Source organism: Metopolophium dirhodum, chromosome 8, assembly GCF_019925205.1.
Source record: "Metopolophium dirhodum isolate CAU chromosome 8, ASM1992520v1, whole genome shotgun sequence".
NCBI classification, from domain to species: Eukaryota; Metazoa; Arthropoda; class Insecta; order Hemiptera; family Aphididae; genus Metopolophium; species Metopolophium dirhodum.
In genome coordinates, this window is record NC_083567.1 from 34691159 (window position 1) to 34716768 (window position 25610).

The 25610-nt window shown below is 29.1% G+C and overlaps 1 protein-coding gene across 1 annotated transcript; it reads right to left on the minus strand.

Annotated features, from left to right (window-relative positions):
• Positions 1-748: 748 nt before the first annotated feature.
• Positions 749-6245, minus strand: LOC132950696 (uncharacterized). Its single transcript, XM_061022234.1, has 6 exons — positions 4586-6245; positions 4321-4497; positions 3800-3971; positions 1853-2054; positions 1533-1654; positions 749-1441 (listed from the first exon to the last, which is right to left on the minus strand). The coding sequence occupies exons 1-6, from the start codon at positions 4641-4643 to the stop codon at positions 1309-1311; spliced, it is 864 nt and encodes a 287-aa protein (XP_060878217.1). The 5' UTR covers positions 4644-6245; the 3' UTR covers positions 749-1308.
• Between the last annotated feature and the right edge of the window lie 19365 nt (positions 6246-25610).

Sequence of the window (25610 nt, forward strand, 5' to 3'; positions counted from 1 at the left end):
TCTATCAATCGATCATTCGCAGTAAGACGCTTCATAAAAAAATAATTTAACATCCGATTTATCCAATGATTAGTAATAACTGATAACATACAAATTGTAAGACCAGAAACCATCCTCAAGATTGAAAACCTAATAATTTTTCGAAGCACACCCGGCCCTTGAACTTGACCCGCATCTAATTAAAAATTAATTAAGTATATACAAATATGAAGAAATAATTTGTTAATTTAAAAACCAATTTGATATTATTTGCTAATTAAATGCTACTTTTGGCATACCTTTAGAGTGAATCGGGTTAAGTGGGTGGGCCAAGTTCATGAATGTAAGTTTGTCTACTACTTATAAAAAGTTTTTTCATAAAAAAATATAAAAACACATCATTACTTACCTAGGTAAATCAAAAATTTAAATGATTCATTAATCAATCATCCGTAATCTAAAACGACGTTGATAATTTACAAAATTAAGCAATCACTTTAATTAGTAATTACATTTTAATAAAAAATGCGAGCGTTATTTAATATACCTAGGTAATACATATAGGTATATTGTCACAAAAATTAACATATACATTATACCTAATATTTAATAGTTGTTGATTATGATTTATAACAAAACATTATTAAATTTATATCCCATGCCATAATAATTGTCATAAATTAAAAAAAAATAATAAACACAAATAACATGTGTCATATATATTGTACTAATATGTCAATGTTTACTACCAATAGCAAAAATACATGCAGTTACTTTTCGTTAACCAACTTAAAATTAAAATTAAACACTTACAAATTATACTAACATATTATAAAAACGTTATCAAAATATAAAAAAAAACATTTGAAAAATAATAAATTATTAAATATAAAAGTATATAAAAGTAAAAACCCATGTTGCCATGGATCTTTAATAAACAAAAAAAAAAAATACAAAATACAAAACACAAAAATATAAAAAATACAAGATAATCCATGAAGGTTACTTGCCTTTTAAGTAGTATAAAAAATGTTAAGAATATGATAAGTCATATAAAATGATTAATTCGACAAAATAATAGTAGGCAGTATAAAACAATCGACGTTTATTCAAATTTGTCGATTTAAAAAATCTTAATTGAGCGTATACCTACATTTTACTAAGCTAAATGTATAACTGAAAAATAAACGTTGTCGTATTATTGTTATTAAACAGAAATAAATTCATTAAATTATATTAAAAACTAAAATGTATAATAGTAGAAGTGATCTACATATTATAAGCAATAAAAAAAATGTACCATATAATATTATAATACCTTATTAGTTATTATGTTTTAATCAAAGTGTTCAAATACTCATTGATGTGTTCTTCGTTAGGAAAATAGTAATTTAAATATAAGTTGAAAGTAAACGAACAAGGTGCAACAATAGTGGTTTCAAAAATCTGTCTTAGTTTTTCTCTGAAACAAAAATAAAATGGTTTACATACATATAACATTATAATGATAATAATTAATAGTTGTGAGTGAAAATGTCTAATAAAAAATTCACTTTAAATTCTTCCATTTTTCGTCGGCTGATTTGTTTTTCTCGCACCGTTTCTCATATCGTTTGACAATTTGATCAATAATTTCTGACACAAGATCGAGTTTGCTCTGAATCTTGTTGAAAACCTATTAATATAAACAAAACAACGAGTTAATGTGGGTAACTGTAATATTTAGGTACCGAATTATTTGAAAAGTTAAAAACCAGATCTCAAAATTCACGTACATGATTATGAAAAATATAATACAAATATAATATTATAGTGTATTTATTTCTCGATCAAGTATTTATCATCAATAACAATAACTTTTACAGGTTCATACCTGAGTCAAATAACGCTTTATTTCGCCTACATAATCCGTGTCCTCGGTGTTCAACAACAGCAACCCCAAATCGTTAAACATCTTGTTCATGTTTACCAGATACTGCATGGGTTTCAGAAGAACATCCAACATAGTGCAGCTGTCCTTACCCACTAGGTACGTGGTCTGGATGAGCTTATTTTCTTTAGCTTTGTTGTTTTTCCTGTAGAAAGTCCAACCAACACAAAGTCAATAAATTACCTCGTGTATGAAATAATAGCTGGTTTCTATTACCCGGTCGAAACATAATAAGAAATAGGTAGTAGCGGTATATTACAAAACGATTGCACTATAATAATAATATGTAATATTTGTTTTTGTCATTTCACTGTTATAATGCATACGAAATCTGAATATTCGCACGTGATAATAATATACGTTTCAATGTGAATAAAGTTTTATTACCTTTATCGGGCTTAAATACGAATTGCGTTTCATTTAATCTATCGCATACGAACTTGTGCATTCAAAATATTATAATGTTCCATTCGCGGGAATTTTACGACGCACGGCGGCTCGTGTTTCAAGAGTATTGTACGTGGACATAATAATTAATAAAAGCCCAATCTCGAAAATGAAATAAATTTGAAAGTTTAAGCACAGATTATAATCAGCCAATGTTTAATAGTAAGTGATTGCGCATATTATATGGGCACTAAAAAAAAAGTAATAGGCAGAAGAAAAAAGGACTACATGCCTACCTGTATATTTAATATTTTAATAAATTAATGTAATGTAAATATAATAAACTACTATCGGAATTAAAATAGCACAATACTATAATGTGTAAATTTCTACAATTTGTACTAGTATAGTACCTGCGTAATATTATTATTAGTATTGGCATTAAACAAGAGTCAAACGTATTATATAAACGTTTGGCACTCGTCGATGCGCACTTATGAGCAAAATATAGCGTACAACAGATTTGTTACGAAAATCGCGTCGGAAAAATCACGATAGAACCATTAGTATTGTGAACTGCACGAGAATTTATAACTCATTTTACACTTATCTCGTGCGAGCCCGTGTAGCAATTCGTATGTCGTATGACATGACATACTATTATGTTTATTTAGCTGAAATTTCCGTCTTTTAGTCCCGTTTTTTTAAATTCGATTTTAATGAATATAACAATATGTAAGTATACACAATAGTTACGATAAGAAAAATGTATGGTATATGTTTTTATTATACTATTGTTTTATTATTTGTGGCGAGGAAACTGTCCATTATAATAGCATAACTGCATGACATCGGGAACTGTCGTACTTATATTTATGAATGAAAAACGAGTAGGTAGGTAGCATAATATTAAAAAACACAGATCATGACATTTTACTATATTAATATATTATAGCCCAATCGCCACATTTCAAGAACATTTTAACCACACCACAGGGTGTAAATATTACATTTTCATTTTGTGTAAGACATAATAGTATATGCCAGGGATGGGCAACTCAATGCTACTAGAGGGCCAATTTTGAATGTGCGAAAATCTAACGGGCCAGAGAACATAGGAAGCAAAAAAAAAAAAAAACCTAATGTTAACTAACTTCTATAAAGAATATAATATTATTTACATTTAATAGTTCAATACTAGATACGAATTTATATCTACGTTTTGCGATAAACATTATATCGATTTTAATAGTTTTATAAATATAATAAAATAAAATACAGAAAAATCTTAACATTTTATATTTTTATAAACTAAATTCAAATATAGCACGGGCCAGTGAAAAATGGTACGTGGGCCGCCAGTTGCCCGTCCCAGGGGTAATATGCAAACAGTGGCGGAGAGGGGGGGGGGGGTGGTAGTGGTATTTTGGGTATCAATCTAAGTTGATTTAAGTCTCGTAGCAGTGCGAGAGTTCTAAATCACACGCTGTGCGTCGTACTTACATGACTTGTGCCAAACACTTCATCACGGTGACCACGTTGTGCGTGTACAGTTGATAGTGTTTGTATTGCGTCAAGACGTGTTCACGCATGACTCGGACCAGATTTCCCAACAGCACATCCGTTTTCCACGCGGCCGAGAGCTTTTGCACAACATTTTCCGACGAAACAACCACTACAATATATAAACAGTTATTATTCCATACATAGAACTGGTGTTTTATTTTGACTTTAATGTATTTTACAATTTTAAATTCTGAGCGTGTTGCGAAACGACGAGTGAATTGGTTTTACAATGATGTATTATTTTTCTGAGTCACCTTTATGAGCAGCAAAATTGATTTGAATATTCGACTTTGAGGGTGGTTTCTGGTAGAAAATGTAATCTAGTTACTTCTAGGTAGGGGATCGGGCCAAAAGTAAAAAATTTCTTATAAATTCCCCCAAATGACGACTGGCGAGTGACGAGGGACACTCAAACATACAGCAGAGGTTTTTCTGATTTAAAAAATTGTTTTACTGACTTTGAACAAGACTACGGAGCAACGACTGTCGTAACGCTTTGTCCACGTTCAGATCGCACGTGATCAGGTCCATGATGACAGGCACACAATCGATGAGCATGGTCGAGTTGGCTGTCTCCTTTTGGAGTATTTCGAACTTCTTAATGTATACAGCCATCCTTCCTCCGGCCATACGTTCTACAGATCGCAATGAACAAGTTATCAATATATAACATTATCAAACCTAACCACGGGCGTGTAGAATAAAACAAATAGAGTCACTTACCAAGTAAAAATTCGTAACTTTTGGTTTTGTCTTGGTCGATCCAACTTTCGTCCGTCATGCTTATAGCTACCGTCACGAGTATAAATAATATTCTATTTCCGTGATCACAGCGCAATGACACGCATCCGTGGACTTGAGTCTTACTTCAGTTTTGAATCGGCCACCCAAAAACACCTTAAACATTCCCACAAAACTGGAATTCGATATTTGGATGATGCAAATTATTGTTATTAATCCTCTCGTGCACCGCGGAACGTGTTGCGTGTATCTTGGATACGATGCGTAGACTGAATGATTAGAAACGTTGCCCATTTTCCGGTCACTAATGGATCGATCGATAAAGAGTGTTTCGTCATCTTGGAATTTGGAATTAGTCCGTTATCAGTTGTGTCTCAAGAATTTAATCGTTAACAGAATTTGAATAGTGCGTAATAATAGTATGACAACGAGAATTTAAATTAATTGGTATATTTATCGATATTTTTCGTTTGTTTACTTATTTAATAAAACGTGGGAAAGTTACATTAATTTAAATTTTATATCAGTAAAAATGCATTATTATTTAGCATTTACAATCATGTCATACATTTACTTTATTATACATTATATTATTATAGTATATGAACATTGAACTCGTTTAGTACCTATATAACAAACGACAGATGTAAGTATACATTGTAATATTTACTCGCTATAATTTATTATTCATATCAGACGCGTACCCAAAAATAGCAACCTTAATTGACGAAATAAAATGTACCATATTTATCAATATTTATATTTATATTTTGAAAACTAATTTATAACAATGTCCGTATTGTCATACAAAATATTTTTCATTATTTTATTATAGGTAACCTGAAGGCTGTAATTAATAAACATGGTCAGTGGTGGGGGTGTTAAAAAACATACAGACTAAACGCTATAACAACCCCACAAAAAGCATAATAAGCTGTAATAATTTATAAGTTATTAGTGATAGGTGATTAAAAATTATATTAAAGTCATTAAACATAACCGGGATAAATGACTAATACTGTGTATCCATTGGCTCAGTTTTTAATTTTTATTCTTATGTCAATAATATTGAGTCATCAAGAATTAATTGAGCCATTATTAATCATTCAATTGTTTTTAGAGCTTTTTAATCAACACACACGGTACTTATTATAGCAATATCGTCAGTTCCCCAACTCGAGTTCAGTTTTATTTTAAATACTTTTTGATAATTTTTTTTTTAGAAATATTACAATCTATACATATATGTGCACAATGAGCAATAGTTATGGGGGAATTGGAAACTAAGAGTAAATAATGACATGGCAGGAAGTCTAACATCAGAGACACGGGCGGCTTTGCATTTACAATTATTTACAGTTTATACAATTTTTAAGTCACGGCACAAGTTCCGCTTGAGTCGTCTGGTCAGGTTACCCGGGTAATGTTGATAAGTTTCCTGATGAACTGATTGTGGTTGGATTGGAGCTATGCGTGGAAGCGTTTGTAGTTAGAGTACCAGGGTTTTCCAGTAATTATTCGACAGCAGATGATATAGAAAACTAAAATAATAAATTGTAAGCCCACGAATATCAAGTTATTTTTTTTTCGCAATAGACTATGAGAATACGATTTATTAGATTATGTTAATTATCATAAACATATTACATGTATAAATAATGCTGTGAAATTTTAACCTGGAAAATTCAGCTTGACCTTGACAAACTACAAACGGTATTGAAACAAATACTAAGTAAGTACCTACCGTTATCCTTGACTTAGTAAAATAACTATTAGTAGGTTTATAAGAATAAACTTTGCTTGCTATCTCAATGTTCAAGTATAAGTATGCGAATCCACTACAATCTTAATTCGATTGTATGTGTACAAATGTACAAAAATAAAACCATAATTATATACCAAAATATAGTCGTAATTTAACAATGGTTTATGAACAATTATTGTTATGATAATATAATTTAATATAATAATATAATATAAAAAAATAATTTATAATGTTTGGTTCTATAGTTTGATTTGACACGAGAACGCTAGTAGGTCCCGAGAGTTTTGATTCAACGACTTAAACAAATGTAATTAATACTCTCGATAAGATAATATTATTATTAATCAATATTTAATTTCCTTTTTTTAATTATTACTTATGAAGTTTGGATGATAAACATTAAACATAACTATTGTCTGGTGAGGTATACTTGCGTAAAGTTAACGGGCTATGTATATAGAGCACTAATCCTTTTACACCTATTACTAATATTTAGTGCACATATTTTTACTTAATAATAATTAGTGATTTAAAAATATTGTAATAAATATTTATAATTGTTTTATTTTTAGTTAGCACACCTGTTTATATTAAACAAATACAATATGTCAATGTCCCATTAACAATACTTTTTGTTCTATGATTATATTATGTTCGTGCGACGTACCTATAGACATTTTGAATAATATATTATGAGTGATAGGCGATAGGTAAGTTTGTTTATAATTATTGATTACCTTCATAACAAATTAAAATTATTATAAGAATAATTTAAATACTAGATATAGTAGGTATTGTGTATATCTATTTATAATTAATAATACCATATTTCACTATAACTTGTTTATAATCTTTTTAACTTATTACGAAATTGCAATTAAATTCTATTTAACGGTTTTTTTTATACTAAATAATAAATAAAAACAATCTTGAGTATGGTAAATGTTGCCTACACGTATGATGTGTTCACGAAATTTAAATGAGAAATGCGTACCATTGCATGCTGTGTTCTCAAGTTAGAATGAGTAAATCACGTGTTTCCAAGACATTTAAAAATTATTACTAGTATCTATTAGGTATCTATAGTTCATTAAAATAAATCAATAACTTTTATAACCGTTATTCCAATATTTTTTTAAGTTTGCTGGTAACACATTTTATTTTAAATCATTAAATCAATGTATCATATAATAACACACATATTATTATATAATTTTATTTTATAAAGTACAACGGTTATAGTGTTTTGTTTTTATTTTATTAAACCGATTCCGTCTCAATGTTTATTGTGTATCTACCAAATTCAAAATTTATAAATTTATTGAATAAAGTTATAATTTTTAATAAATTAGATTAAAATTTATAATTGATGTACTTACGTTAATAATATTTGTTGCTTATAAAATGTACTATAGTTGTTTGCTATATTAAGGTTTAAAAGAATTATTTACCAATAATATATTTTTTTTGTCGTTACTATGTAAATATAGTTAGGATTTGACAAAAATTATGTTGGCATAACTTGAAATTAAAGTCTAAAATATTCATCTAGGAATTTTACACTTTGATTCTATTATAGTTGCTAGAAAAGCAAATATAGTATTGTATAAAACGCATTTAAAATATCATATCAACGAATAAATTATAAGTGATAAAAAATATCCCTGACATCTAAAATTCCAAAGGTAAGTTTTTGACATTAACAATTGTATTATAATATACTGTGGAATGCGGAAATGAAATCGTTATTAGTTGGGCAGTCTTAGAAACTATACCTGATGAACAAATTTGGAAAAATAGAAAAGACAATTTTACTTCTACCAAACCCATACTCGTATTTATAAAAAAAAAGTAGGAACTTGTTTATTATTGTCCTGGCACCGCGAGCTGTATACAATTTATCACTGCGCCACCTGACGTTACGTTAGCAGTCTTTACTTAATTTGAAAACTAAAATTTCGATTTTCATTAATCATGGTTGATATCTCTGCATTTCTATATTTTACGTTTAGGTTAGTCTAATATGTGATATATTTATGGAAAAAACGTGAATAGGTACTACTTAAAATATTTTTTAATTATATTTTAATCATGCTATACAGTATGCTAACAGTATGTTGTGACTTGTCGCTATATTATAGGTATGTATAATTTAAATTGGGTGTCTATCTTACAAATTGTTTATAGAACCTACATTTGTATCACGAACCATTTAAAAACTTTAATATAAATCAAGATTACACACATAACGAGTATTACGAACGATAACAAACGGCAGCAGATAATTCAAATAAATCATCTGATGACACTATTCGCAGTGCTGACCAAATTACCGAAGGACGACGACAATACTATACAATTTACTCGACTGATACTATAAACGTTTATAACATAATATTATATAATATATACATGTAGCCATATTGAATTTAAACAAAAATAAAAGTAATAAAGCAATTCCTTGCACCGATGTGACCCAATTAAATCATGTTGTAGATGCGTAGGTAAAAATAACACGGTCCATTTACTAAAGGTGATATCTGTACAAAAATACTAAAAAAAAAAGTCAAATATGCTCAAAATAACAAAATATGTAGTCTTATTGGAAAATCGCCGAAATATAACTCCTGGGTTTATGACCGAAATATTATGTTTCTTAGTTTGCACAATACCTAATTTAGAGACTATGCGATCTACTTATATTGAACAAATGTTGGTTAGGTTGGTTAAATAACTTATACATATTATTTATTTTAAAATAATAATATAAACAGTAAAATATTAAAAAACAACAATACACTCTGAAATCATAGGTAGCCGCAAAATTAAATATTTTTTGAAATTTATACACATTACAATATAGGTCATGGTATGACATAGGCTTATGTAAAAATGTATTTCAGTCAGCTTCTTTAAAACGGAATATTATATTATTATAATATATCATATACGACGAATTTCTTTGGGTTTCATGTATGATCTAGAAACTATAGATTTACGTCCCAACCCACAATTATTACAAATTTCCCAAAACTGTGGGGGCACAAGAATAACTACCCGATATACTGATATGACTCACAAGTAGGTACAACATACGTATTACAATAATTGTAAATATTGTAATTGTACAACGACTTGTTTCCGATTAGAAACATATTATATTAATGATTTATTAGAATAATATTAGGCAAAAAACCAAATATTTGTTTAGACACCATAAAACAAAACGATCGTATAACCTACTATGATTGACGTTCGCCAATATATTATAACACCATAAGTTATACACATTACACAAACGCGACGTCATGTCGACAGTGGCGATAGTCTTAATTTATAATATTATATTTACCTACCGTCAGTCAGTGTTTAAACACACAATACAGACAACAGACGGACTCAATTGATAGAGATGATGGCAACGTCGAAGCTTAGAGATAAAAATATTATCGATACGCAATACTCACCGTACATTTATTGACAATTGGCATTCATTGTGAGATTGACATCGAAAAGTCGATATTGTAAATTTTAATAGCGAACAAAAAGTAATCGTAATTACAATTATTGTACAATTTAAAAAAAAACGAACGTTCAAACTATACTGATGTACGCAATCACAATATTATAACTAATTGGTAACACGAATAATGGTCTTTTTTCCATCCACGCACTTTTTAATCGTCGACATTTATCTAGCTAGTGCACTGTCCTAATTCTGAATCAAAATCAGTCAATAATTGTACATGTAGTAGTAGTGTTGTAGTTATTATATAATATTATTATTATTATTATTATTTATTTATTTATACTATGCTTGAAGCAATTATGTGTGCTCGTATAGGTGAAACATATTATTCGTTGTTCAGTATTTCACGGACCAATAACATGGTAGCAGGTACCTTCATAAAAGACTATTGCGCATCGGTACAGCGAGATGGGTTTTAATATAGTAAAAATAAAATCCAAACTGTGTATCACATTTAATAGGGTCGTAAAATGAAGAAAAAAACTTATACTTTCGGCCGTGGTATCTCTAGAAGACTTTTAACGATCTTCCCTGGTTTAGGCGATGAACGAATATTTTTGTGTTTTCTTTTGTGATTCCCCGCTGCGCGTCTAAGGGTTAATGCGTTGCACGTAATACATAATAATACAATAGGTGCACTGCGTCTGTTACGACGTATTTGTCGGTTATTTAAATTGTATAATATGTATTATTTTTGGGTACTATAAAATGTTTAAATGCCCCATCTAATGGAATCCCCTCCGCCGACGACGTACCTACCTACAATCAACATGTAGTTTTATATTTTATAGTAATAGGTGTATTAGAAGAGTATTTCTATCGATACATTGCCCTTGTGAAACACCGAACACACATTATTATTAGTATTACGCATATGCATATTCAGTCGTATACTGTGTGATAAATGATAAATCAACTCGTATTCTTAAATTGATAATTGACCTCAGATCTGCCTTTGCATAAATTATGAATACGTCATGTATACCCGTGTATTATATAATAATACAATATTATTAACTTACGTGAGTGTATGCAATTTTATTATTGTAAATCGTATACGTTAATTTATTAAAATGTAAATTATATCGGAATAATGGAATGTTTCCAAAATATTCAAAAGGAATACACCTATAAAATATCAAAAGTGTTAACTCAAGATTTACCTATAATATGAAATGAGCGTTATTATAGTTATAATATTTTATAAAACGTACGGAAACGATGAAATAACCGGGACCGTAAACAACCGTCAAATCGTAATAGGTATGTCGCTGTAATATATACACACACTACCTATCTAGAATGAAGTAAGTAGGTAACTATCATGTGCATAAAACATTGCAGTCCAACACGCATAATCAATTCATCGGACTTACACGATTAACACGCAGCGTTTTATTTGTATTGTATAATATTATGTTTCGCGAAGGTTGAGAATTTGTTCGCCGTTTTTTTAAATATATAAATTATATATTTAAATACCCGCGAATTTTTTTCACACACCGGTACCTATAACATTGCTGCAATAATAAATAATAATATTGTTTTGATAAATAACACGCGCAGGACCGAACGATTCGACTACGAACGAATATTAATTGTTATTATACTTTAATTCGTGACGGACATGATATTTCAAAATATTATAGATAGTAATATTCCTCTGTTGTATATTCGCACAGCTATTAAAATAGTTATTTGCATGATTCTTATTCAATTTTGAACGTTTCGCGCAGTGTTGTCCGAAATAAATCATTGTGTACGGGTTGTTCATTCATTAATCGTTTGTCACATAAAACATTTTGTTCTCGTTTCGGCCGACACCTAAAATTATTAAATAAACAACATTATCAATATCAATTATAATATACATACGATTATTGTCTTTATGACTTCTTCAACATAATAGCATTCTCAGCGCCTAAACATCAAATATTATTTGATATTTTCGGCAAGGATTACCGGCCAATCATTTTCATAAATATTTATTTATCAAACTAAAAAATAATATACTAATTATAACTGATAAATCTAAAATGATAATACGTTGAATATAAATAATTATTTATTTTAAACAGAGAAGAAATATTTTAATTCAACTTCAATTCTCGGCCTCAGCGTACAGGCGTACAGCGTACCTTTTGGAGAATAACCTAAAGGGCCTATGGTTATAACTAAAAACCTACTAATCTTCAGACTAACCTTTGAAGCATTAACTTAATAAAAAAAAAAAGTTAACTTCAGATTAATAAAGCATACAATTAAAAAATGTATAAGTTTAGTCCAGAAAAATTATAATCACTATTTTATTTAAAAAATGCTTGAATTGTAAATGTGTGATATCTAAACGAATACCAACTGTAATTATATAACTGATATACCTACTATGGCATATTTGATAAATTACAATAATGTTATTTGGTTCACTAAACTGTTAATTATTCAGAAGATTTTAATCGTTTTTATTATTGATAATTAGTAATTATATCAAATTGTTGGTAAAAATGAATAGCTATTCGTATAAAAGTCTATAAATTGTCCAACGGTACCAACCTAATCAATCAAGACTCATCCAAGCATAGTAATTAGGTACTAATCTAAATTATGCCAATTAAGGTCATAATGTTATTTGCATGACTTATTTATAACAAATGAATAACTGACATAGTTACGTAGTTGATCACAATTAAATCACTGTACGACATATCAACCATAATTATTTTACCATGCAAACAACAACATTGATCACAAAGACCAATAATTGGTTATATAAATATTATTGATCGTAAATAAATCGTAGATCATACTATTCATCCCTTATAAGTTATAACTTATAAGAATTAGTATGTGTCGTTACTCGTTGTTCGTATAGGCTATAAACTAACAACTTACTATAGTAAATACTATATATACTATATATTCTGATATACAACTTATCTTTCTAATGTAATGAGTAATGACAATTCATTGGAAGAAATTTATCCTTTTTTTTAATATTACTTTTTGACGATTTTTTGAGGACTTTTTAAGGAGATAACATCAAAAATGTTAGAAATTCAATCCCTGCAAGTAGAATTGACAATAAATTCAAATCTGATTTTGGAATTCTTATTGCTTCACTAGATCAATTGGTACGTTGGAATAAACACACGTCTAAATTGCTATGTTCCTCGTGTGTTAGGCATGGGCAGTAAATCACCGCTTCCAATCCCCTTAAACGGAAAAATACACCAATTTGCTCCAATTATGTACCATGTATGAAATCATCCGCAATACTCCTACATATGCCTACATAAATACAACTATTTACCAACGTACACGTGTAATGCGTGATGTAATAGGCGTTAAGTACCAGGTGCACTATATATTTTATAATTATAATTTACATAAATCATAATTTAACGTACCATGTAGGTAGATATAGGTGCTAGTGCAACCACACGTCCGTAAACATGTATAATTTTATATGCAGGGAGAATAATTACTAATATTATACAAAAATATTATGTATCTATAAATATATTTTAATTGTAACAAATTACAGAACATGTAATGAATCCGTGATATCCGGTGTACATTTTATTATATCCTCTAAAATACTTTTACTTGTTACCACTCGTATTGGTTTATCTTTCATGTATACATACATTACGTAATTTATAAATACTTGTATAATAATATCTGTAATATATACGCTGATAATTGATATGCGTACCTACATATCTTCTATACATATATAATATATATAGTAAAATTGATGTTTGTACATCAGATATAATTAGACTCAAAAACTACCTGGACCAGTGTACGTTTGTACGTGGTTTTTTGCAAAATCATCCGCATTGTCAGGAGCAATTCAGTCCTATTGAAATCTTCGATCCGACCGGAAGAAAAAAAGTTACGGACCTATATAAATGTTTTATTTTCTAAAATTTAAATTGAATTTCTTTTTCTTTTTTATTTTCTTGAGTGAACATTTTTTTAATTTTTTTTTTTCATCATTACCTATGGATCATATTTTATCTTCGAATTTGTTCACAAAGTGAGGTACACAAACGCCGATTTGCCAGTGAACTGATAGATAGGTACCCTAAAACCGAGATACAATACCAGCGGTTGTCTACCCCCCCCCCCCCCCCCCCCATGACCTTTTTTCAATGTTTAAGATCTAATAAACATAAAATATATTTTTAATAATCAATAGTGCATGTTAAAAAATCATCCGTATCCCCCCACCCTTTGACAAATCAACTGACTTATTGACCGCCTCTGGATACACCTATATAGCTCCGTATTTTTATATAAGACATGTTATACATTTATAGCTATAAATTATAATAGTATGTTACGAAAAACAATTATTGAAGTAATTGCCTATTGGCAAGATAGTACATACATATAGATTGATACAGTTCATAGGTGGCACTTATTGAAAGAACAAAAATTAATCACAATAATTATAAGTTCACCCTCTCAATATTTTTTCTGAGGGAAAACTTATCCCCCTCCAAATGCTACCTATGAAATAGTTATCGTTTAATGTTTACTCCGATGGTGGAAACAAAAAAAAACAATACAACTGCGATTGACGTGAGTTAGACGGAGATAGACGTGACTCGGCACACTCATTATTGCATATAATTGCGTACGTTCATAAGTGGATTTTCTTTTACCCACCAAGTAGATATTATATCAGCTGCACCAGCTACAGCAAAATTGTTTATTTAGTCATTGTCCGGAAGCGTTTTTGGATGATGTGAACCGAGAGGAGATTGCTGTTTGAATGGAGTTTGCCATGGAATCAATCTTATTTGTATATATTATAATAGTTTTCCGTTTGTGTATAATTGTTTTTATTTGTAGGTCATCGTGAAGTAGTTAATATTATTATTAAATATCGTGACGCACTAGTAGGGGCTTTGGAAGAGATCTTTAGAGATAATTGTATACAATATTTTTACACCATGCATCCAATATAGATTCTATAAGCAGTTAACAGGTATAATATATTATTGAATGAACACGCCGGGTTTTTTATGGGTTTCGCACTTGTTGCAGTCCGTTCAATCCTGTTTTTTTTTTTTTATAGTTTATATAAATTATTATATTATTGTGGTTGTTTTGATAATAGAGTAGCAGAGCACAAACCCTAGCAATATTTTTTTACCGATAATTGTAACATAATCTCGTGCTTTGCTATAAGACTTTTGATCAAGTGAACGGCATAATAATATTATATATACATATTATTTTGTTCACTTTAACTCAGATTTTTCATAAAAACAAAAATTATGTCAAGTCATACGAGTGATGTTTTTTTTAATTTAATTTAAAAACAACTAGGTAGTTAAAGTAAATACAATAATATCAGTGACTAACGTGTTGGTTCAGTGTCTTAGAGACTGGTATTGTACACACTATACAAACAATAATTTAATGCGTACATTTTCAATTTTATTAGCTTAACGTAATTGTCTGTTTAATTTGACTGTTTTCGATGTAACTTAGGTACGTAATAATAATGTAGTATAAATATAATTATTAAATTTAAAATTGTTAAATAAATCAAAGTACATACCGTGAGAAATCGACTATCAAGATAAGAAAGGTTTTTGGTCCCGTCCTCTAGGAAATTCAATTGATAACAATTTCAGCAGTTTTGCAGCATTCTACATTTCTACAGTAGCGGAAGAAACAAAAATTAAAGCAAAACATGTTAAAAAAATTAGAAACTCTGTTAGTTTAAAAAACTTTGAACACTCAACAAATGTTATCTTCTAACCATATTTACACCACACCACACATATAATATTGTAATAGATGATTTAATTATTATTTCTTGTCAACCATCTGCGGCCACCGTATTTTATCATTGAAATTTTTGTTCGGATGACAGCGGTAAATTTAATATTTAAAATAACTATTTTACACACCATCCGTTTACATATAATTATTATATTATAACACGATAAAAGCAATAATAATGATTACATCGTTATACGCATAATTGTGCCATGGCGTGTCGCGTGATTTCATCATTCAGATTTACGGGAGGCACGTGACACGTGCGAAAATAAGTAAAGTTATATTGTCCAGCAGCACTTTTCGTCGGTTTCACACTATTTCTCCTGTTCGACCGGAACTGCAGTCCGCCAATTATCGAGTTTGGTTTTTACAATACGTAATATGAGTACCTACCAATGCATCATCGCTGGCAGACCTTAAAAAATAGTTGATTTCCTATTTATGTTTTTTTCTAAACAAAGTTTGTTTTTGAAACTACAAGAAAGAAGAAATTACGGTTTCTATATATTACTATGGGTACTTTCAATATTAAACCAAATTGGAATTAATATACGATTCTTTTAAGAAACAATAATAATATTGCTCAAAGTATTGGACATTTATAAATTCTAAGTTTAAACATATCTCAGTCTTGTCTGAAGCGTTTTATCTAACTTTTGATATATGTTGAAAGCATAAATTAAACTTCTAAAACACACAGGTCATACAACGAGTATATATAGAAGTGATAAAAAACAAATTGAGGGATTTGGTAAATAGCCTTACAGTATCCAACTATGGAAGGGAAACCATATTTTGTAATGGCATCAAAACATTTAACCCTTATGGTTTGACCATAACTTTTTTTGCGAATACTCATTTTCCAAGATCAGAATAAATTTAAAAGCCAAGTTAAGTAGTGCCATAAAACAGGAACGCTTGGCTTGAGTGGTCTGCTTACTATTTTCGACAATGAACAAGAAATCGCATATAATATATTTATATCGGTGAACTAATACATTAATTTAAAAGCTTAACTCCTCTGAACACATGTAGAAAGAAGGGGTTCTATAAATGGTTATAAATATATAATATTTTTATAATTTTTATAAAACACCTTTAAGTTTTTTTTTGTATTTATATTTAAATATTACAATATACATAACGTTATAAAAGTAAATATGTTTTGCACACAGATTTCTATGGTATAGGACGAAAGTGCAGACATTTATTCTATGCCCCTCCCCCCTGCGTAGTGGTGTAGTACTGATTTTTATATGGAAGGTGATATGGATAATTTGTTATGTAATCGTCAGGTAGAGGGTATTTGACCATGGTTGAGTTTTTTTTTTTAATACACATTTAACAGTTATATATTTTATATTAAACATTTTAAATGAATTAAAAATTTGATTATTATTATTATTATTATTTTTTTTTTAATTTACATATTTAACAACACGTTTTTTCAATACATACACATCCGGTATTATTAATAAACACTATTTAAAAACAAGATCTAATTTTTGAGGTATTTTTGATAGTCTTCGGCGTCAAGGGTTATGGTTTTATAGACAAATAACATAGCTACGGTTGGTAGATTATATTATAATTTAAAAAAAAAAGCTCTGAGAGGGATGGGGATCTATTATCATCCCCCCCCCCCCCCCAGGCCCCAATAATACACCACTGCTTCTGTGGCAAAACTCTGAGTAAACCTATATGACCGCAAATAAATATGTATTAAGTACACGTAAATTAGTAGGTACACCATTGTACACTATATTAATTTTACACAGAATAATAATTATAAAATATATAATATACGATTATATTATTACGGTATATCGGTTTAGGAAAATATTTTTCAAGAACACAAAAATTACACGTTAAAACCTGATTGACGTAAAGCGTCGGCGCGGAATAGTACACTATATACCATACACCATTGTAGGTCATAATATAATATTATATTCAATGTCAGACATTTCAGTTTTTTTTTTTTTAATCACGCAATATTATTCAGCCTGCTTATGTAGTATTATCATACCCATCTGGTATTTAATTTGTATCTGTATGCAAGCGTAAATAATATTTTATATCGTGCGGCATGCTCAGGGGGAGGGGCATCTCCCCTATTGTAATTTGTTTTTTAGCCGACCTATTTATTAGAGTTGTTATTACGGGCGGTGGACGTTTGGGAGAATCCAATAATTTTGACCGAAATATTAGTAGTTTTTTTGGGCGAATAATATATAATTAATTTACCGTTTGAGCGAGTGAAATTATTTTTACTTTACGTAAGATAAAAACCTAGTGATTTTGATGCGAACGGTTTTATAAGTAGGGTTCATTATGAATTATTTCTATTAAGTGTTGTATAGTATATCGTATATGATTTTGTTTTATTAATTGATGATTGTTTGTTAATGTTGACTGTATATTACAATATTAACTAATAGACCAATATATTTTTAAAGTTAAGAGTTCATTGTTAATTATTTATTATGTATTTTGTATGTGCCTTGATTTTAGATTCTGAGCGAAACGATAAATATATTGATTTTATAATAATGTGTCCGTCATTGCCGTATGGGGCAGTAAAACTGTATCGATTTTCTTCAACAGTACCTTGTTCAATGGAAAAGTAAATCTAGTTGGTGCATTCAGGAGGTCATCATTTTTTATAGTTTTCAAGTGCAGGGAAAAACAAAATACAAATGAAGGAAAACGGGAACTTTTAAGCAAAATCTGTTTTCGACAAAATTTGGTTTTCGGTGTAACTATAAAACAAATGACCATAGGATTCATGAATTTTCCACTACATGTTAATATAATTATACTAGCCTTTATATACACAATAACATTTTCTAAATATTTTGACTTGTTTTTTTTTTATAAATGTCAATAAAATTTTATTCGTTGGGTCAAAAAGCTTGAAAATTTAATACGAGAGTCTCTATATTGTGACAATGATTTTCGAAAAATATTAAAAATAGATTTCAACAATTTAAAATTTTTTTTAATAATTATTTAAAGTTCAAAACTTATCAAAATACGTAAAAATCACAAAAATGTGCACATTATTTTTAGTTAGTATGTATAAAAAACTTTAATTTTAAATCTAAAATTTCAAAATTTAATACAAGATTTCTCATAAGTTATCATCAACCTAAATAAAAAAAAAAATGTCTTTCGGAAATTTAAATTAAATTTTTATGAACGTTTTAATCATTGGATATTCACTCGATTTTTCATGTACCGATGTTCTTATTTTACTGTATTCAATAATGAATAACTGTAAATAGGTACTTGAAATATACACCAAATGTTTATTTTATATTTTTATCAATTCCTAAACTTGAATTATTTGTTGGGTCAAAAAGCGTGAAAATGTAATACAAGGCGTCTGATATATTGTTTAAATAGCAGTTAAAAAATATTAAAAATACATAGGTACAATTTTTTTTATAAACATTTAAAGTTTGATTTTGACAACATTTAACAAATTTTAAATTTTAAAATGATTTTGTAATTAAAATTTATAAAATGTTCAACTTTTATAACTAAGGATTGAAAATGTAAAACAAGGTTCCACGTATGTTATTCTGTAATCAAAAAATCTCAAAAATATAAAAACACAGTTTTTTTTATAGTTATCGTGTAGTAATATTATATTAAATGCAGTTAAAATATAGATATGCTCGCGTTTATCAGACATTATTATAATTTATAAATATATTTTATATAATTTACTGTATTTAGTATATTATAATTTATAAGTTATTTTATAGGTATTTTGTTTAATTTTTTTGCATTTAGCATAAGAATTTAAATATCAATTAAAAATAATTGATTAATTTCATTTTCATAAATTATTAAATAAATATATTTATTTTACTCGTATATAGAAAACTTACCTTTCGTTTCAAGTAATACTTTTTCTTTTTCCAAACTAATGGCTGTACAATTTTTCATAAAACATCTCAACCAAGTCACATTTGTTTGTGACGTTTAACCAAAAACACATTTAAATTTTGATTCAAAAATCAACATCTTTTTACCTCTTTTGCTTATAACAAATTCCATTTTAACTGTTGTTAAACCGGTGACGAACAGAACAGATACTGAATCGAAATTTAAGAATTTAACATTTGTCAAATAATTATTGTGTGCGAATTATCAATAAACTATGATATAGTGTATGCTTTCTTCCATTATCGACGATTATCAACAACTATCGAATATTATCTACGTATATATTGTTGTACCTATGATCTTCGCAATTATTTACAAATGTCGTTGCTTTTACCTACATGTTACATTACTATATTTTATACATACCACAACATATATTGCTTGAAAAATTAAAACCAATGGTTTCCAAACTTTTTTTGGTGGAAATGTCTTTTGGCGGAAACGGCCAATATTATTTTGGCGGAAACGAGTAACTCCCTGACCGGGCTGGACTTCGAATAATAAATCAAGGGTTGGACCGGGCTTTTTAAGGATTTTTCTTCGACAGTAAATAATCACAATTTAAAATAATAAATAATAATGATAAAGCCAACGTTGGTATATAAATATATTGATTGGTCGTTATAATAAAGCTATTTATATACCATAATAATATTATATTTTTTTTCACAATATTTTTTGGACCAGGCCGGGCCGGGCTTGAGGATAAAATGTATGGACCGGACCGGGCTTTTTACGAGCTTAGCATTATTTTCGGACCGGGCCAGGGCTTTTTTTTCACAATATTTTTTGGACCGGACCGGGCTATAATACCTACATGAATATTTTCAGTTTTCTTATAAAATTATGTCTTAAATAGAAATCGTGAAACGGTTGGCCACGTTGTATTTATCATGTCTACGGTATAATATAACATCAACAATAGGAAAATTAATTAAATTGATAGTTATATTGTGCATCGTGGGGTTATAGATGTATAAAATTGTGTTTTGCATTTAATTACGAGCGTTGATCGAAAATGCAATTTTAATAAATAGTTACTATTCATAGCGTAATTAGTTTTGTGTTCTGTGAATAATGCGTAGTGGTTTTCAAAACGTGAGATTTACTAGATAGATAAAAATTAAAATAAATTGTAGCTTCTATAAAAAACCAATTACGTGTAAATTTTACATTAATAGAAAATAATTAATAAAAAAAAACTAGTAGTTATTAATGTAAGAATATAAAATTACAACTTCCTAATTTCGCAAATGTTCCAATAAATTATTAATTATACAGTATGTTTATACAGGTACCTAGGAACTGACAAATAAATTGCATATTTACAATCTGTTAAAACGTTTTGATTTTAATTAAATTCTGAATAAAATTATTTATGATAGGTAATTAATAGGTAATTTCTTCTCTTTCCACTATTGAATAGTTTACGTTCAAACATTTATTCTAATATTGAGTTTCACCGCAGTAAACATCAGTAAAGGTATAATATATTAATATAGCAATAATAGTTGTCAACGGGCAACGCTATATATAACTGTAGGGCCTACTTGGAGGGCTGGCCTTGGGCTTTTTTTTACTTACATTTAGGATTTGAGACCTTGTGTTCGAAAAATAATAAAAAAATTGATTACAAAATCATATTATTTCACTGAACTAATAATGTTATATTGCGTAGAGAAATAATTAAAAAAATTATATAATAAATTGTATAATAATAATTATAATACCACTCAACGACACGAATGATTAAAATATTTTCATCGTGTACGGTGTATCATTTGCAGTGCCTGACGATCGTCGTGATGGAACGTCATCGCCATAATATACGAACTGAAAACAAAATTAAGAATAAAATATAATACACCTATATGTTATACTGTTTAGTGTTTATGTTTTCTACAAGTTACATCCAACAGTCGTGGAATGTACGAGAATGTAAAAGAATGAAGATTTTGGTCCGCTATATCGTTTCATCTCCATGTGGACATTATTAATAATCATATTATATTATAATAGCCTGCCGACAGCGGTCATAATATACCAATACCATTATATTGTTTATATATATACGCCACGATAAACGACGTGGGAGCTTTTTTTAAAAAATGCAAATGCAATCCATGATGGCTAGAATATTGATTTATAAAGAAAGAAAAAAAAAACCGTGGAAATTCCGTCAGACCGTTGTTATCTTAATCGTAATTAAATTCCGTGCGTCCACGGCAAAGTGATTATAATGGTATCCACCGAACACAAGGTAATAAACATAAGCCCCATATTATACAAATGGACCATCCAGACTAGCAAGCTAAGTCTTCTAGGCGCCTGTTTGAAGAAAATAGAGACGATTTTTATTTATTCCAATTTTATCGTTTATTTATAATCTACATATTATATAGTATACTACATAATATATTATAGACTATAGATTATCCATTATATGGGACTGTACACGTAATACTAATAAACAACTTTTTTAAAACGCAAAATTTGAATATTTAACGATGGACAATTCGTATATTGTAAAAATGTTTTTTTAGTAAAAAATCAATTGATTTTTTATTTAAATCAGTAAATTATAGTTTAGAAAAATAATATATTATAAACTCTTATTATTTATTAGATATTACTTATAATGTAAGAATATAAGAAAACAGCTATCGACGAAAATGTCACAAGAAATTAACTAAAAATATTTTATACTTTACAGTACGTAATATTATGTTAATATATTTATAAGAAATATGTTTGATTAAACATAATATGCGATTTATTTGTTAATGCGTTATGTGAATACTACTTAGTATACTTCTAAAACTGAAAAAACTGTTAGCAAATAATATTAAGAGGTAGTCAGGACAGTCAGGTAGACTATACACATTAAAAGATTATAATATAATACATGCTCACACACTTTTGGGTACACAATTGTACCTCTAACTGTGTGTTATAACATTTAGAAAGAATGAAACATAGAACTTAGTAGTTACTTTGAGTATTTGGCTCTATTAAAGTAACTTTGCTCAGAAATTCGAAAAGGTATAATAACCTACATAATACTATCTTCTATAAAAGACTTCCATGCTACAAAGATAACCAATATCGATTGGAAAATATTTTTGAGACGAAATCAACATATTGTACTTAACCAGGTTTCAACGAATGCCATGTACTCGTGTTCTATTTAGGTAGGTACAGCAAGTGTAATGATATACTTGCAACAATGACCGGCGATCGTGTTTGTTGAATTTCGTCAATAAGCGACGTGTGCACCTCTACCTATTGACCAAAAACGGTATAAAATCATCTTGACATGTTTGTGTGTGCTGTCCGCTGTTGCCGCGGTGTACTATGCTTTATGGACGAACACAAATTAAACATAATTAATTACCGAAAACACGATCTCCAAAAAATATTATGTTATGTTTGATATTACGCGCCCGAGGACAGAACGTAAATCTTAGTTTGGTTAAACGGTTTACCGAATTTGCGAATAATCGCGTCCGTGCACGGCATATTATTATTTATGCGTAGATCCATCAATCAGCCCGGCCCGTGCATATAATAATAATATAATATACCTATGCGATAATTTTGATGGACGCGTCATATATCCACGCGTGGCCAACGGTACATGTCCCATAGTGATTTTGGTACCGGCCGAAGATATATATAGGTATATATTTTGGCTACGTGACAAGTTAAATATATGACGCGTGTATAATTACACAGTACAGTGCGGTATAATTATGGGCGAAAAGGGGCGGCGGCGGTATAGGGATAGATCCCCTGAGGTATTTCATTTGGATATAGGCAAGTAACCTACAACGATATTTCGTATTATACTGACAAGACGATAAATCAATTAGTTTAATAGTTCTAAATCTAATAATATCATTTAGACGTAAAATTGGCGCGTCATAATTGATAATGCAGATGGGAATATTTCGATTCCATGTGACGCAACATAGTAAAATAGAGAAACTTGAACTAATATATATTTATTAATAGGTAGGTACATATTATAATATATGGTCGAGGTCCGATAATCTGCCGACTTTCTATATTTTTTACAACACTGTCATTATTGACAAAATAAATTATAATAGCCAATAGGGCATGTTAGAAAATATAGCAGAACGTGGTACAACCGCCAAAATCAAGTTTGAAAATATAATATGTAGGGACGGGCGCATTCGGAATGACGGCTAGCTATAGAATTGTATTATTATACTATATATAGATATTAGATTATAGGTATTATTAGGCTTATTATTTAGCTTTATACATTTTAAAACAATAACATCCACACAGTCACTATGTAAGTAAATTTCACCACTATATTCCATAATTTTTCACTTAATTAATATTAATACATTAGGAGATGTGCTTAGCCTTTAGATTTAAGATATAGATAAACAGTAAGGGTAACTCACTATCCGCCTCTTTCTATTCGACATAGATTGTACTTGTATACAAATAAACATTACATTTTATTTAGTGAACTATATAGGTACGTATCTATACCATATGCGGTCTCAATGAACACGTATATTTATTTCGTTGTTTTGTTTCCTTCAGCAGTAGGCTGGTACCATTGATTATACCATTGTTATAATATGTTAAACGTTGTGCGCACGGCAAATATAAACTAATATTGTTTTTATAAGACAGTAGGCGTAAGTGCGTTTAAGTGCGATGTATTATAATATACGCTGATGTCATGTAATGGAAAACGGAAAACAAGCCGAAAAGTGAAAATTCGACGAAGATGCTGTAATAAAATTAATAAATAATAATAATATGTTACTACTAACACAATATATTTACTCCTAATTAATTATAATAATTATTTTTTATAATCTTGTTATATCTTATATGTGCGGTGGTTTTTGGATTCGGCTGATGTTGCCTGCTGCAGCGCAGAGCGTAGTATAAATTTTTATTGTCCTTCTTATTACTATTCAATTTTTAATTATTATTAATATTAGGTATATAATTAAGTTATAAGTATTATTATTCTTGTATCAGACACTATAAATTATCTTCATAATATTAATATTATCATATACGCGCGGGAGATTGAATTACGATTACTCAGGTTAGCCAGCTAAGCCAGCCAGCTTTGATATTGTATCATATTATTCCGTTCGATTATAATATTCTTTTATTATATTTTATTGATAACGTAACACCGCGAAAATATGGTCACTTGAGGGATTTTACCCACAAGACAATTCGGACACCGGATGAATTTATTTAAGATGATTAAAATGTGATAAGACTTTATGACGGTTGGAGATATTGGACGTTCACCATTTTGAAAAGGTGCAAAAAAAATATTCCTAGATAAAAAAAAAACCAAAAATATTTTAGTCATACATGTTATAATGTGCGTGATAATTCATAAATAATTCAGCATGTGTCGAATAAATTCAAGTGTTAGGCATGTTAGTCGATGCATACAATTCGCATGATGTTACAAAAATATAATAGCACATTAATACTTGATACATAAGTCCATTAAATCGATCGTCCTATACGGTTGATCGTCGGATTCTTACATATTATTATTATGTTATCTCCGTACATTATACATACACAAATATTATTTTGTTCTATATGGGTACCTACTTTTCCACCCCATGGCACGTCATCGGCGTAACCAACAGGAGGTGGATCCAGGATATGTTTACGGAGAGGGCACTTGAATTAGATGAATTTCGACTCTACTGAATTTTTAACTATATTAATGAAACCATACATAAGAATTTAATGAAATATAATGTACAATTAATCTATTTTGAATTTAGCACGTCATGACACATAACTCATAATAAATTATTATGCTACACAGGTAAATGTAATATGTACAAGAAATAAATACAAATAGAACTGTTTTTTTTTTTTTGCGAACGGGGTGCATTAGCCTAGAGTACTCCCCTCTC

Coding starts and splice junctions, on each gene's coding strand:
- LOC132950696 (XM_061022234.1), bottom strand. CDS start 4,643: ATGACGGACGAAAGTTGGATCGACCAAGACAAAACCAAAAGTTACGAA. Junction 3,972..4,320: donor GCTCCGTAGTCTTGTTCAAA/GTCAGTAAAACA, acceptor TATATATTGTAG/TGGTTGTTTCGTCGGAAAAT. Junction 1,655..1,852: donor TAAAGCGTTATTTGACTCAG/GTATGAACCTGT, acceptor TTATATTAATAG/GTTTTCAACAAGATTCAGAG.